The sequence below is a fragment of the Passer domesticus genome, chromosome 3, assembly GCF_036417665.1.
Source record: "Passer domesticus isolate bPasDom1 chromosome 3, bPasDom1.hap1, whole genome shotgun sequence".
NCBI lineage: Eukaryota > Metazoa > Chordata > Aves > Passeriformes > Passeridae > Passer > Passer domesticus.
In genome coordinates, this window is record NC_087476.1 from 86,871,036 (window position 1) to 86,887,304 (window position 16,269).

General features: G+C 37.0%; 1 protein-coding gene and 1 long non-coding RNA gene across 15 annotated transcripts in view; both read left to right on the forward strand.

The window, feature by feature from the left end:
- RAB3GAP2 (RAB3 GTPase activating non-catalytic protein subunit 2) overlaps positions 1–16,269 on the forward strand; it is a 55,636-nt gene that overhangs the window by 12,390 nt on the left and 26,977 nt on the right. For 8 of the 14 annotated variants that reach the window (XM_064414148.1, XM_064414153.1, XM_064414149.1 and 5 more), the window contains 6 exons: positions 8,837–8,904; positions 12,101–12,224; positions 13,769–13,850; positions 15,757–15,804; positions 15,908–15,983; positions 16,128–16,229. In XM_064414148.1, coding sequence (XP_064270218.1) covers positions 8,837–8,904; positions 12,101–12,224; positions 13,769–13,850; positions 15,757–15,804; positions 15,908–15,983; positions 16,128–16,229 — 500 coding nt within the window. Of the gene's footprint in view, positions 1–8,836; positions 8,917–12,100; positions 12,225–13,768; positions 13,851–15,756; positions 15,805–15,907; positions 15,984–16,127; positions 16,230–16,269 lie in introns of all 14 variants that reach the window. The other 6 variants (XM_064414147.1, XM_064414140.1, XM_064414144.1 and 3 more) reach the window with 3 other exon arrangements.
- Positions 8–8,808, forward strand: LOC135297044 (uncharacterized). Its single transcript, XR_010359062.1, has 3 exons — positions 8–1,458; positions 2,109–2,139; positions 3,078–8,808. It is a non-coding gene; the product is annotated as an uncharacterized LOC135297044 (long non-coding RNA).

The window sequence follows — 16,269 nt, forward strand, 5'->3', positions numbered from 1 at the left end:
TCCGGCCCCCGGTGCGGGGCTGTGCCCGCCGCCCCGCGGGGCCCGTCCGGCCGCGGGGCTGTCCCTGCGAGCCCTGCGCTCTCTCGGCGCCGCGCTGCCATCCCCGGCCCGCGGGCGGGGGGCCGTGTTATCCGAGTGCTCGGGGTCGCCCATGTGGCGCAGGGTGGGTGTCTCGCCATAGCTGCCACATCTTCAAAGTCAGCTGTCACATCTGCAAAGTCAGGCTTTTCTGGCGTCCAGAAGTTTCAGGTGCGCAGCTGTTCGCAGGTGTCACTGCTTATTCCGTAGTGTGGAGGTGAAGTTCTTTGGCCGCTGACCCTGCGTGCCCCAAACTTTAAAAGTTTGTAGTTTTCTTGCTGGGAATGTACCTGTCTGAAGACGCTCCCCTAAAGACAACACACGTTGTGCATGCAAGGTTACCTAGGAATGCAGAACGTGCTGAAAGTGTATAAAAGGTTTAGCTTGACAGATTAAATTAAAAGGCAACGAATCTTAAAGCAGATACGGTCTGAAGTTGTGGACCGTGTTTCTGCTGTGTGAGGCAGTGCAGGCTGAGCTGCCTGACACAGAAGCTGCATTCTCAACAGATCCATGCCCACGCTAGAACCCAGAGTGAGTTAAAATACTGTTTTTTGTATTTGTTATTGCATGCTGTATTAACTGTACACTCTGTGTGTGTGTGTGTAGATGTAAACCCCCCAAAATATACAAACTCTATCTGGCTGATGTTTTTTGATTTCTGACAACAGTAGGGAAGGAAAGTGTCTGAAGTGGTTAATGGGGATGCTTGTAAAAAATCCTCACAGCTGTGGACAGAGCTTTAAGAGAAAACATCGAGGTGCTTATTTTAAAAGTCTAAAATGCCTGTGGGGAGTTACAAGAGGGGAGATCATAAGATGGTTTGTGTTTGAACTGACCTTTACAGTTAATCTAGTTCAACCCCCCTGCCATGGGCAGGGACACTTTTCACCAGACCAGGCTGCTCAAAGCCCTATCCAGCCTGTCTTTGAACACTTCCAGAGATGGGGCATCCACAGCATCTGAGCAACCTGTTCTAGTGCCTCATGTTCTTTATTATTAAAAAATAAATCTTCCTAATATACAGTATAAATCCATTCCCTGTTTAAAGCCATTGGTCCTTATCCTGTAACTACAGGTCTTGTTAAAAAAATGACACAACACTTGTTAAAAACCTTTAAAAGTACATTACATGTTCAGCTAGTTGATTTTGCCACTAAAACTTCTGTGTGCAAAACTTTTGGTAGAAAACAGTTTTCTGCTGCTGCTTGTTTTGTAATTCTTAACAGATTTTGAAAAATGCATAACAAGTTCCAGATGGCTTTTCTTTGGTATCATCCGTATCTTAAGGAGGGATTGTGGAAGCAGAAGGCTTCGGTTACTATCTCTTGAATTCTGAAGATAAAAGCAAAGGATTGGAATGTGTTTGTGTTTCTAAAAGTAGGTGTTGAAAGAAATTAAGAAACTATTTTTCTCTTACTTGATGATACATGAGAGGTGTTTGTGTAAAATAACTTGGATATTTTATTGGAGTGGCTTTATCAAATAGCAGCCATAAAGAGAAAATGTTTAGTATGTTGTAAAACTACCAGAATAATAGAAGCAAAGAAATGCATGGCTGCTGTTCCATTTTAATGGGTTGGCTGTCTTCTGGACTATTTTTATATTTGCTTATTCAGTCATTGAGGCAGAAGTGAGTGTTTTTCAAAATAATGCTCATTTAGATTCATTGAAATCTTTTGGATTTGTGCCTGTAGTTTTTTGCTACCACAGCTGTTTTCATGGTTGATTATAAATAAGTATAAATGTCAGCAAGTGAGAATTCCCAGAGTGGTTTAGACATAAGATTGTAACTTAGTGATTTTTGAAGCAGAAATTCTTGATGCATTTGTGTTTGACAAGGGAGAAATGCTGCTCCAACTTGCCTAGGTATCTTAAATTAGAAGTGAGTAAATTGTGGTTTTTTATCAGGGAATACTTTGCTAAAAGCTCTTGTGTTGACAGAATCTACTGTTTTAAAACAGTAATTTAATAAGGTTGCATGTTTAAAAACTTGCATTTTAATCTGTTTTTATATTTTTACTCTACAGGGAAAAAAGAAAATCCAGGGTTTTTTTGCTAGTAAGTTCAATAAAGGTGTTAATTTGCTTTCAAATCAAACTTTAGTTTTCAACTTAAACTGTGTTTATTTTTATTCAAACAATTATATAAATACTAGCAAACATCTGTCAAAACTCTTAAGTATTTTTTTTTACCTGAGGATGAGAACCTTTCTTCTGCTTTCTTTTTTTTCAAACCTAAGCTTCATTTGTGTGAAAACTCTTGCTAGTATATTAAGGTTGTAGTTACAAATGATGGCTACCTTAGGGAAATAAATATATATTAAATATTTTAATTTAACAAAGCACATTTTAGTTAACAAATTATTTTAGTCATAACTTAATGTTTCAAGTGTTGAGTAGAATTTTCAAGAATTCCTGTCAGGTTTTGGATAACAAATGTTTTTGAACAGGTGCCTCTGGAATGCTCAATGTGTGAGGTTTAGGGTTTTTAGTGGAGGCTGTGGGCCTTGTCTTTTTTTTTTTTTGTTTCTTAGTTATAGGGCAAGGAAGTTTTTAATGCTGTTTTAGCTTTGGCCATATTTTAGGTCTAACAGAACTAACCAAAGTATTTTCTGTGAGTGTATTTGCTGCAATAAAATTTAGGGTTATTATGGTAAAAGCATTTTTGCAGTAACATTTTAAATGAAGAGAATTTGCTTGCTTCAGAAAGTGCAGGCAGTATACGTTTCTAAATCATGATGTGATACTGTGACTTTAGTCCAGTTTTGAAGTTAGATGTCTTTAATTTGAGTAAAAACCCTGTAACTTGTCATCTTGTATTTAAAACAGTATACTTTGTTTATATAAAAGTTTATCTAGATTGTCAATTTCAAATTTAACTTGAAAGACTTAGCAAAGTGTGGATTATATTAAAAGCACAGATGTAGGTAAGTGAAAAAAAAACAACTGGATTTTTATTCCAAGGGGACTTGATTTTTTCCCCCTTTCTTTGTACAGGTAAGCATTTAAACGCATTCTACAGTAGAACAAGATGAAGGAAAGCATCCTATCAACCACAGCTTCACTTCAGTTTCTCTTGTAGCCCAACAGATTGTCTTGTTTGTGCAAAGGATACACTTGTCTGGTAAACTGGGAGGAAAAGAAAGCTTCCTCCTCCTCTGAGCTTTGTGTGAAGTCGCTGCTGCAGGTGCCTGTTTGCTGCTCACTCAGTAAACACTGGAAGAAAGGGTTCATGTGCTTGTGTTATGCAGTCATCTGTTAAAATTGCCACTGATGCCATGCTGGAATAATGTAAGAAATGTTCATAGACTGCTTGAGCTGACCATTGATCTGCCATGAAGGAAAATGCAGCTACTTTTTATTGTCACTATTGGAAGAGAATAACAGGTGTTGGCTCACGTGCTTTAAGTAAATACACCTGGTGTTACAGAGGGAGCTGGTTAAAGATGCTTCATATGGAGTTGTTCTGTCTTTATTCTTTAGGAAAATTCAGGTTGGAGTGCTTTTTCATATTTTAATGAGGAGGACTTAAAGAAGCATAAGAATTTAAAAATCTTGAGAAGAGTAATGCTGCTAATGAGACACAAATCCTCTGTGGAGCCTGAGCCTAGTGGTGTCTAAGTGGCTCTGAAAACTGCTGTTCTAACTGTGCAAGTACTGGGAATAGGAAGTGTTTGCACCACATTTAATTTGATATCTTGCTGTGTTGAAGATGTTTTGGGCTGCTGTTGGCTGGACCGGGAAACAGCTGTAACAGTTAACTTTCTTATAAAGCTGTCTAAAATAAAGGCATGCACATGAAGGAAAATATCCATCTTACTCGCAGTATGTGACAAAGCTTTGCAGACATGATGGAATTTTAGCATTCAGAAATTAATTAATGGATGCTTAGCCGAACAGAGCAGAAAGTAGAGCAAGAGAGATAAAATTTCCTAGAATCTTTATAAATTGAAGAATTTAATTACAATTTTGAGCAATGTGTGTTTCTGTTCCTCTAGTACATTCACAACTCGAACTGCGTTTTAAGACGTTTTATAGGCTTGATGACATCAATTCAGTAGCATAGCCAAGTACGACTGCTGCTAGATGAACTGTGGGGGTGTTAAGATGAATCTGAAAAATTAGTACTTTGTTGATGTGAAGATATTTTTAGTTCCCAGGTGTGTTTATCTCCTATTACCTAAATGAAATGAATAAGGAAAAAAGCCAACAAACCCAAACTTGACCTTGAGAGTTCCCAGGCAATGATATCTCCATTTATGATAGTTTGTTCTTATTCAGGGGAAGAAAAAAATTGATCCCCTGACCTGAGGGTTTCCTCAGAGCTACAAGGTATCACTTTGCTGCTTCTTTTTGCAGTGGAAGTGATGGCTTAAGCATGTCAGAGAAATTCCTTTCCAAAATCCTGCCTTCTTACATTGACAGCAGCCTAAAAAGTGCTCTTCAGCCCAGTTCCTTTAAACAACATCTTTGGACTTGTACACTTTGCTTTATCTGGATCAGCTGATTTAGTTCAGAAATACAGAAGGCCAGGCTTTTTATTTCAGAGTTGTCAACAAGGTTACAAAGAAAAAAATACATTACTAAATGAAATTCTAGATTGCATTTAGCATTAGGGTTGTTGTTAGCTGCTTCTGTATCAGTCTTATTGAATAAGTTATATTCCTATTGAATACTCTTATTACAAGGTCTTTTTCATTGCCTCTTTAATCAGATTCTCCCTTCCCAGATTGTAGTATTTATATTTAGTATTTCTTTCTTTCAGTTTTCCTGCAAAGGTTCATTAAAATAGGCACTCTACATGAATGGGGTTGTATCTGTAGCAGTTAATACATCTCAGATATGGGGAAGAGTAAATGACATGCTCTCAGCATACCTGACAGAGTGCTGTCAGAGTACTTCATCCAAATGATCTTTTCTCCTGAGTTTTTTGCTGCCTTAACACCTCCTTTATAGCGTAGCCTTCATTCTTTCTTGCTGTAATTTAAGACATTGCTTGCATTTGAGGAAAAAGTATGGAATACTATGTTGTGTATGTAATCTGTTTAATTTGTCTCCTATGGCCTTTGGTTTATTCCCCCTCTGATATTTCAAATTTTGGTTTTGGGGTTAAGTTATAACTGTAAGCCATGGGATTTTGCACTGTTACTTTAAAAAAACAATCTTTGTAGTACCTGGATTATTTTTAATTTAGTAATTTAGTAATTTTTCACTTTGTCGAAACAATTGTGACTTCCTTAAGGAAGAAAAAATGCCCAAGTGGTTATTTTTGTGATTAGAATACTAACTTAGTTGTACTTTTGGGGTTTTTTTCCCCCACTTAAGGATGCCTGAAGTGAGAAGAGAGAACAAATCTAAAACTAGTCTCAAGAGAGGCTTCCTTGTATTGTTGGTAAAATAACCTTATGTATTTGTCAGTCCTCACATAGGAGGAGCTTTGGGAATAAATGCTCTATGATTCCTGAGTAGCAAGAAGATTCTAAAGCTGTTTCTAAAATTCCTTAGCCTGAAGAAAAAAGAAACTGCTTCTATTTCTTTTGTAATTATGTAATCCTGTGGTATCAGAATTGCAGTAAACATGCATAGAAGAAAACCTGCAACTCTCACCGTTAAGCAATAATTTCTTGCACTGTTATCTAGTAATGTTTTATATTCATGAAGCATGGATGGGACTTCATTGTGTGTGTCCAAGCACATACTCCAATAACCTCCTGCTGGGAATTGGAATGTAAATATAAGGGCAGGAAGGAAAGGCTTCAGCTGCCTGCCTCAGGTCATAGTGCTGCCCTGGAAGGGAGGGCACTGGCAGTTCTCTCTGCTCAGGTGCCTATTCTGTAATTTGAGAAGTGAGTAAAAACATCTTTCATATTGAATTTGAGCTGTTAAATGCCAGTTAGACCTCAGTGGTCTTGATCTCTTGTGATTTTTTTCTCTCCTCTGTTCTTGTCTTTTAAACAAAACATTCTTGTAGGTAAAAATTGTTCTTGTAGGTATTATGTTTGATGATAAATGTGCTTAAATTAACTTTCTTATGTATTAACACCAGTGTTGCACATGTGCAGCATTTAAACCAGCCCTTAAGTTTCAAATGTGCTGATGCTATGTGCTTCAAATTAAAGAATTAAGTCATTCATGTAAATCCAGTAGATGAGCTTTTATTTTTGCAATCTCCATAGTAAAGCAAAATCTGGAATATTGCTGCTGCTTTATCCAAGTAAGGAGAACTGTTTATAAGACATCTACTACTAGTCAGAGATAGAGTTGAATGGAAATAGAGGTTTGTGCAGGAAAGTTTGTTTTATTTTTTACATTTTTTTTTTTCCTGAAGAGGGTCTGGAAAAAATCATGGTGTTGCAGCTGTTTTGGGCTTGCTTAGGTATTGTTTACTAGATAATGTGTTATGTTCCACCGTTGCTAGTTCTGATCTGTAATGTTACTAAAGGAAATGGTGGGGGATGATTTCTTAAAATTGTTGTAACAGAACTTGGACCCTGTGGACTTGCACTCTGACTTGACCAACCTTATCAAGTGCTGGTGAGTGGGAAAGGCTCTGCAAGCTGGTAACCTCCATGGAGTACTTTATAATTCTTTTGCACAGGTGAATAACTGGTGCTTTGAGTTACTTTGTGACCATGTCTCCTCTATCCATTGTTCCAGGGATTGTTGTCTGTTGTTTAATGCCTCGCTTCGTTATTCATCACGTGGGTGAAATATCAGAATAATAAGAATGATGTGAATAAGAAAACAATTTTAATTTCATTTCTTCTTAAAATAAGAAGCAATGTGTAGAGGGAAGGCAAGATGGATGCAGGTCTTGAGAAATACATATAATGGCACATTCTGGGATGATCTATCCAATGAGAAGGATGCATATGAGGGAGCAGGCTTGTAAATGCTTGTAAGCTGGAGAGGGTGCTGGCTTTGCAGAGCAGGCCACACACTGTTCCAAAAGATCTCTGCAGTTTCGTCAATGGAGTGGTGACTCACCATTTTCCCATCTTTTTTCATTATCTACTGTCATCCCATCATGACGACAACTACCACAAAATTGTGGCTATTCACAGAGGCAGCAAGAATCCTCACAGCTGCAGTTTTATGTTGTGGATGTTCAGTCTCAGAATTGAAGTGGATGAGGTTTCTGGGGAAGGTTGATCTGCTCTGTGCTGCAGGGAAGACATTGGCCCCAGCTGTGTTTCTTAGATATGGTTCTGTTTCTCTCTGGACCATGGGACATGGACAGACTTCTTTCCTCCATGAATTTTATAGGAAGGAGATTTTTTAAAGATCTTTTTAGATAACAAAATGTGAGCAGAAGTAGAGTTTCATTAGCTATCTTAATCTAAACATTGAAGTTAGCTACTGTTTTCTCCTTGTGGTTACTGTATTCAACAGTATCAGCCATAATTTTCCTTTATATGTTTGTACACTGCAAAAACTTTCAACCTCAAATACAAGATGAGACTGTCACCCTTGGAAACTTGTTGTTTATATAGTGGTGTCTGAAATAGCAGTGCAGTTATATTTGCATTGATGATAATGCAGTAGAACTGCTTGGCTTGCCCATTTTGCAGATGGTACAGACCTTTCCATTTCACAGAGGTAAAATGAAGTGGGTATTTTGTCTTCTACATCCTCCTAAAATACCTTCTTGACAGCATTGGGGAAAAGTCTGTCTTAAATGAAAAAGTTTTTTTCAAAGGTTTTTGTCTTCATTACCCATACAGAAGATTTAAAATCTAACTAAACAGGGAGACTGCAGATTTCTGTTTTGTTGTTCAGCCTTTCCTTGCTTGGTGGTAACAGAACTACGAGTTTTTAGACCAAATAAAATTGTTCTTAATCCAAACCTTCTTGTCTGTACTGTTTGGCCATCCAAGATGGCAGAATCTTACTTGCTTAGAACTAATTTAAGCTCATTTGAGACAATGTGCTTAAAAAACTTTTTCAGGTCCAATTTGCCATGACAGCAGTTAATGCAAAAACTTGAAAGATATCCTTGGAAAACTCTTGGAGTTGATGTTACTGCTTCAGATTACACTCTAGTGCATGCTTGGATGGAAGTCAGTCCTTGGCTTTTCTGCTGAACTACAATGATGTTGATTTTATTGAGGGTCCCAGGGGTGGTAGTGTCTAAGAATTGTACATCTGCTACTACTAAATGCCTGTGGCTTTTCAATTTATTTCAAGTTCTGTATTTTTAGGTGAAAAAAAAGAACTTCCACTTACAACTGAACATTGTTCATGTTGTTCACAAAAGAACTTTCACTCTTACAACTAAAGAAGTAGGCCTGTCTCTGTTAATCTCTGTTTTCTGAGGTGCTTGAGGTATTTTGGGAGCTTTTGCTTACTCTGAGGTTTCTGAATTACATGATTGAAACTGATCAGTGTCTCATTAATTTTCCTCTGTTGTCATGCAAAGATGTGAATGAACAAGACCCTTGTGTTCATTTTCTCATCAGAGGCCAAACCTTCAGCTTTTGCTTTGCTGCTGGGCTCAGCTGTTTTGTGGTCACAGATGAATTTGCCTGTACCATTGTTCCCTTTTGTATCTTGGGTACATCTCCTGTTAATACTTGTCCATAGTGTCTGAAATGGAAGTAAATAAAATACAGAAAAATAAGACACTTAAGGGTTCTTTCAGCAAAACTCCTTTAGTATCTGTCATAAAAAAAGTTGTAAGGCATTAGTGGGGAAAGGAAAATGATTATTTTATCGCCTATGCTGTATTCCTGTGACAAGTCTTTTTTCACTTAAAGCAGGCAAATCAACAAGCTGGGAAGATGGTGGCTGGGGAGCCTGGGATGAAGCAGAATTACAAGAACCTGTAAGTTCATATGTATGTATGTGTGTTTATTTATTTATTTATAACTAACTTCCCTTTTATAGAGGACTTTTCCTTTAGTTTGTGTGTGTGTGTTTTGGTTTTTTCCTCCTATGTAACTGTTATCTGGGCAAGAAAAGTCTTGACTTGTGTTTTAAATGTGACTGCTTTTTTGTCCCTTGTTCCTGTAGTTTTTTTCTAAATATAATGTGGATGTTATCTATTGAGAAAATTGCTCATATTCTTGTGTTCTTTGGGCTTTTCTCACTAAAGTATATGTACATCTTCCTGTGCTTCTGCACCTGAGGGCATCCTTTTTGTCCTGTAGCTAGTCAGAAACAGTAGGGCATGGCAGTGAATTGTGAAGAAATAGAAATCAAAAAGTCCTAAATAATTAATTACTGGCATAGACATCCTCCTAAGGATCACTAGTGCTCCTTTTATGTTGTGATGTGTGGATGGTGCTGCAGAAGGATTTAAACTACCTGTGTGGGATGGAACAACACAATTGCTCTTTAAAGGGGGAAAAACATTTCTCTGCACATCTCATTCTGCTGAGAGTAGCAGGGCTGGTCTGTTAATTGTTTGTAAGGCTGAGCCTTCCCACTGCCAGCTGACTTCATGAGATGTCAGTGAGGCTGCTTGTAGAAATCCTTTGCAGCTGAATGAATCATCTCAACAGAATTACTTGATTAATTCCCTCTAAGAGCGCTGAGAAATCCAGACCTCACCTTGCTAACAAACCCTTTACCTGCCGTCTTTTTCTAAGTGTGTGGGAAGGATGCCCAAGCTGTTGGGCATTGTGTATCCTTGTGACTATTCAGCAGAGAAACAGATTTTTCAGGTGAGGTGACAGACAAATTGAAATGAGCATGATGTCTCCCAACGATGAATCACTGACACTGTCAGGAATGACGGGGTATAAAACCTTTTAAATAGGATGGGTACTCAGCTGCACTGTAATTGTCATGAAATGAGTGTGTTTCTCAGGCCACATCTTTTCTTAGATGTACTGTAATGTTTACAAATTCCTGAATGAGTGGAACAAATACTTGGTTTTCTACTTTTGTTGTAATTTGATGGAACCAGCAGGCATTTCTAAATTGAAATAGTTGAAATTTTCACTCTTTTCTTTAAAATATCACACTTCTCTGCCAGGTGGTTCGCATCTTTCTGGCATCCTTTACTTCCAAATTTTCCTCTAAAGTTGCCAGTGATTCCAGGCCAACTTCAGAAAGGGTTTGCTATCATACACAGCAAAGAGGTTGTTCTGTGTAGGAGCAAGTAAATACAGGAGTCTGTGTGTCTGAACACACATCAAAATGAGTGCATGAGAATTATTAGTAAAATACAACAATCAATTCCCTTGTTTAAACTTTTAACTCTTGATTTGCATTATAGTTGGTGAAAGATTCATTGTTTCTTGGAGTTATTTGTGCCCTGGACAGGTATCTATTTCATGGAGCGTAGCAATTTCTGAGAAGGCATTGAAAATTTTGAAAGTGTTCTGTTTTTTTATAAGGTGTCCTTTTATGGATCTGATTAGTTGTTTTGTAGGAATGTTGATGTCTTTTCCTAAATGCAGATTTTAATAATTCTGTCTTTCACCTTTAAGTTTGTTTTGATAAATTCAGTGCTTTCCCTGTTTTAACCCTTAGCTTGTTTTTGTAGCTAATATGGGATGGTGATGTTTTATGTCTTTGTATTTCAAGTTCTTTGTTCATGCTTGCAGATAATTTTAAATTTTCTGCCTGAAATACTGTTGTAATTCCTTTTAATCTTCTGACAAGCCTTTAATTTCTGTTTCTTTTTCCTCAGTCTGAAAATCATGACAAAAATTAATACAAGGCTTTTCTTTGGCTTTTGCTTATGTGACACATTTATCTCTGCCAGGAGTTAAAATTGTTATTAGTATATCAGATGACTTCATTGCCTTTTTGTAAAGTCTTGAAAAATGCCAGTAAATAGGGGGAAATTGTTGCTAAAGAATTTGGCATCCATCGGCAGACAAAAATCACATGAAAATAGGTTCTCTTACATAAATTAGGAGATTGTGTGGACAACAGTAGTTGTCCACACAATTTTTATATGTGCTAATGTAGACTTTATCATGGATACACAGTGTATTTCTGTGTGCAAAGTAACCATTTTTATGGTACAAGCTTATGCAAGGAAATAAATACAATGAATAGCTGATTAAGAGCATGATATGCAAATTCTTCCTACAGTTTGGTGTTTATTTTTCTGCTGGGAGTAAATGGGCAGATTTTCAAGTGGTTGCAACTTTTCTGTAACAGAATAAATAGAATGAATCAGAAAATGAAGTTGTTGGGTTTTTTATTTGTGCATAGCTGCTTTGAGATATTAGGTTGGAGTAATATTTTGTAGAGTTAAGAGGAGGTAGGGTTGGATATGGAAGTGGAAATGGAGTCTGTGGACAAGGAAAAGTGTGTTGCTGTGATTGGATAAAAGGATGAATCTAACTAACCAGGAGTATCAACTCTGAGACTTTGCAGCAGTTCACTCCAAGGCTGTTACTTCCTGACTTTGAACTATGATTAGCAGAAGCTACTTTGTGCCACAATAACATATTTGGCTTGTTGCCCCAAGGAAAAAAGATATAATTTTTTTTCTCTCATACATGAGGATGGTATCTAAATTTTTACTTACCCATCTTGATACCTTTAACATTTGGCACCATTTAGTTTGGAATTTTTTTTCATTGTGGAGTTGCTTTGTGGAATAGCACCTGATACCTGGTGCCATGTGAATACCACCTTAGTTACCTTCTTCATATGTGCATGTATTTGCTTAATGCTGGTCATTGTATGAGCTTGGATAAATTCTTCATTTTGAGTATGGATTGTAATGAGAATAACTAGAGAGATTCTCTCCACTTTCTAACCAGTGATTTTAAAACTTTAGATCTCATTCTCCTAGTGTCTCTTTAAAAGGAGATAATTTGTGTAGAGCTAGTGATGAGTGCTTCTTTGTTTTCTGTTTTGTAAACACAGAATTAGTACAAGGCTGATGCATTTCTCAGGGCTTTTCATGTAAGTTGGAGCTGAAGTGATGTGGGCAGTAATGAAAAGTCCATTCAGCGCTGCTATGGAGGGCAAGCCAGATTTTTCTCATAGGTCTTGCAAGTTCTGCTGTGTCTAAAAATTGTTGCATCCATTGACTAAAGCTTTACCTGTAGGAAGAAGAGGAATCTACTTCCAAGAACCAGCGAAATTACTGGCTTCAGGATTGTGTGTTGTCCTTATCACCAACCAATGACCTAATGGTAATAGCTAATGAACAGAAAGCAGTCTTTTTAGTGCGTAAGTATCCGTTCCACTGAGTGTTTATGCCAGGACACTTTATAGTAACCAAAGCAAGATTTATTTGCACTACTCCCTTTTGTTTATCCCCCAAGTCATACCTTCAAGAATTTTGAAGTGTTTTATAGTACACATCATGCATTTTCTAGGTGCTGCTTGTCAAGTAAGTTGCTTTGTCTTTACTTCTCAGCTGTTTTTGATCTGTGGAAACTATTTTGTCACACAAAATGCATATGTGTTATAACTACCCAGTTGTTTTAAAATGCTCAGAGACATTGACATTTTTCTCAGTAAGAAAAGCAAAAGTTTTGGATTTAGCTCTTAAGAAATGCTTGACCTCAGTTTTCTTTTCCCTTAAAAATTACCTAAGCCAGTATTCCTCTTGTAAAGGAGTATTAATGTGATGTTCTTGAAATTCCACCTTCAATAGAAAATTCTTGAATACCATCTTGAATAACGCGTGGCTTGGTATTTTATTCTGAAGTAGGGCTCTGGGAACTTTTAAAGGTATCACTAGTATTATATGAACACTGATCAGCCAGCTGCTGTTTGTTAATATGTTAATTGCTGTTTATAGATATGCTGTTGTTTGGGGTTCTGGTCTTTTGATGGCTGAAGTGGTGATGTGAGGAAGATGAAGGGAAACATTGTGATATGGGGACTATTATGGCATTTTAAAAAATCAGAGTGTTGAAACTCAGATTTGCATAGTTGGGCAGATTGTATTGAGTTGTCATACTGCTTTGTCATTCCTTGCAAAGCTTCCTGTTCTAAATCTGTTGTAGTCCAGTTGCTAATTTGTCATCAAAATTGGAAAAATGGCAGTACTCTTCATTAAGTTCTTATTGGTTCAAGCATAAAAAAGTGATTTATATTGCTGGAGAACTGCCTCTGATGAACTTTACAGTGACAACTGTCCCCCACTGGGCAGAAGTGTCCCTGTGCCTCTGGTTTTAGGTGTCAGACAAATGGCACACAACACTAACTTAGTTTTGGCTGTCCATTGACACCTGGTAGATGATTCAACAATCAAACGCCAGCTGTATCAGCACCCTGTGAATAACAAAGTATGGTGTCCTCTAACCTCCTCTAACCTTGAATTATGACGCAATGATTAAAGATTGTCACATTTAATGTGGAGTACTTATGTTCTTTTTGGCAGTTAAAATTAAAATTTTCTATTCACTGTAGCTCATGTTCAGTAGTGTTCCCAGAAGTTTTTCCTTGCTTAGTACTTCTTTCCTAAGGATCCCTGTTTCCTGAATTGAACCTTTTAAAATTTGATTGATTACTGTATAAATATTTTTAAACAAAACTAGATATTTCAAAACTTTAGTGTCTTATTCCGTGTAAATTTCTAAGAAAGCATATGAGTCCTTTAGAAAAGTCACTAAGAATATATTTTTACTATTATGCTTTGTAATTGGCACTTAATCTAAGTGTTGGAGGATATATTGTATCAAAGAGAAAAATTAAAAATAGAACTATTTGTGCGATGCAAAACATTGGAGTTTTATGGATGGTGTCTTTATTCTTCATGGCAGCTAAATGGAAGCACAGTGACAAGGGAAAGGAGGAAATGCAATATGCTGTTGGCTGGAGTGGCTCTCTGAATGTTGAAGAAGGGTAAGTGTTGAAATGCAGCTGTGATTAATATGTTATTTTCATGTTTAGCAATTAGTAACCTGATTTTTACTTGTTCTCTTTTTCCTTTCATCTGAGTGCATTTGTGGTTTTATGTATATTAGTGTTGGGAACAAATAGAGTAACATGGCTCGTGGGAAGCAGTATCTGCAAAGCTCACTCCTGTGTATTATGTGGAATCACAGAACAAGTTCTTACAAATTGAAAGAATGGTTCTCTGGAAATCAGTGTATTTGTGTGTAATTTAGACATGCTTTTTATAAATTCTTATTCTAGAAGGGGGAAAAAAAAAGTACTTCTTTGAAAAATCTTTTACAGTAGAGATGAAATTTTCTTAGGGAATGTTGCCACTGGAAATGTATGAAGTTGTTCTAGAAATACTTCTCTTCGTTTTCAAAACCTCATTCAAACAAGCATAAAGTCACCTTTGATCAAAATATGGTTTTGGGCTCTAAGTGTCTTAGGGACTTGGAAAATTTGCTTTGGTCATACATTTGGTATTTATACAATATTTTTCCTTCATCTATCTTCAGATAACCAGACAGATCCTTTTTTGAATCTCCCATATGGAATAAGATTTTGCACTTTGCTGTTACATTTGCAGCCTTGAGTTGCTGTCTGCCTTTGAACATGCTCTCTAATGCTTTCAGCCTTCTGTTTGCAGCAGGAGGTGTTGACTTCATCAGCTTCTCTCCAATCTGTAAAAATCATAATCCTTTTATAAAACTGATGTTGCTATGCATTTTAAATTACCCTGACATTTTTTGTAAAAAAAAAAAAAAAATTCTATTTGAGGGTTTGTTTCTTACTACTGTTACAGCCCTAAGGGATGTTACCCTATGAAACAGGTAGCTCTGTTTATATAGGGGCACTTATTTTCAATAAATTTTGATTTATTATTCTGTGGAGGTGTTAATATGTTGATTACTGTCCAATTGTCAAAACATTTGACTGGTTTTGGTTGGTTTTTTGGTTGTATTTTTTTTTTCCTTTCCCCAAAGTTGCTTTTAACTGAGAATGTTATGTGGTGGCTAAGCTTTGCTATTGCAAGATGAGATGTCACTCAGATATTTAATGTTGCTTTGAGGATGTAATGAAATTGCAACTCATCTCAACCTTGCATTTAGATGCTTTCCTTCTCTAATTCTCTACCCTGCTTATTTAACCACTCTTTGGGAAATGGAGGTGACCTGGAATATAAATAATAAACAGTACTGCTGGCATTTATGCTTTAAGTGCTGTTTGGGATGTCATCTTGAATTCTATGCTGTCTCATAAAACCTTTGTACTGCTTCTGTTTCCCCAGACAGTGTAAAACTTTGTATCATGGTAACTGTTAAATAACTTCTGAATTGAGATATTGAGGCATGCTCTCTGCTTGCCTTCTGCATGCTTTGCCTGTCACTGAGCATGCTCAGTTATTGCATTAATTGGGAAGACCATATTCAGATGCTCTCAAATTTTAAGGCACTGAAAGGAAGTGGATATAAAATCTACCTAATTGCATATTTCAAAAATTTATTTTGATATGTATGATTCAGTTAGCTCTTAAAAAAAGTGTTTTTTTATAACATACTATTATATATCAGAAGAAATAATTTCCCTTTAGGCACATGAAATTCAGCTTGAATCTGCTGAACAATAGTGACAGAATAATCTGTCTGTGATTTATGAAAGAGGTACAAAAAGTCTGGGCACTCTTGAACTTGTAATTGAAAATGTCTTTAAAATGAAGGGACTTTTTTTGATTCTTATTGTGAATTTGATATATGGTGTGCTGCATTAATAAATTATTAAAACTTTCAAAGGGCTGACATGGCAATATCTTTTGTGTGGAGTAAAATTTCACAACAAGGGAAAACCACTAATTTTGTGTTTCTGTTTCTAGTGAATGTGTGAGTAGCGTATTGTGTATTCCACTGGCAAGTCAGAAGAGGTAAGGATGTATATGCATCAGTAATGTCCTTACATGACACTTTTCTATGTCACTGGCTTAGAATGGGATTTGTTTTTAACTTGAGTGTATCTTTGTGAACTAGGAGCTCCACAGGCCGCCCTGACTGGACGTGCATCGTGGTTGGCTTCACCTCTGGCTACGTTCGGTTTTACACCGAGGTGCGTTTCTCAGCAGGACAGGACAAGGGTGCTCTTGGCATAAACATCTGGGTGTTTTAAACTTTGGTCCCTGCAGATTGTGCTTTTTGCCATCCCCAAGAAAAGCGATGGAAATGTTCATGCTTCTCATCCTTTCTTTTCTAGAGCGGAGTACTGCTTCTTGCACAGCTTTTGAATGAAGATCCCGTCCTACAGCTAAAGTGCAGAACCTATGAAATTCCCAGGCATCCTGGTGTCACAGAACAGGTTTTGTCAGATTATTTCAAAAGCAAAGTGCCAGTGTTAT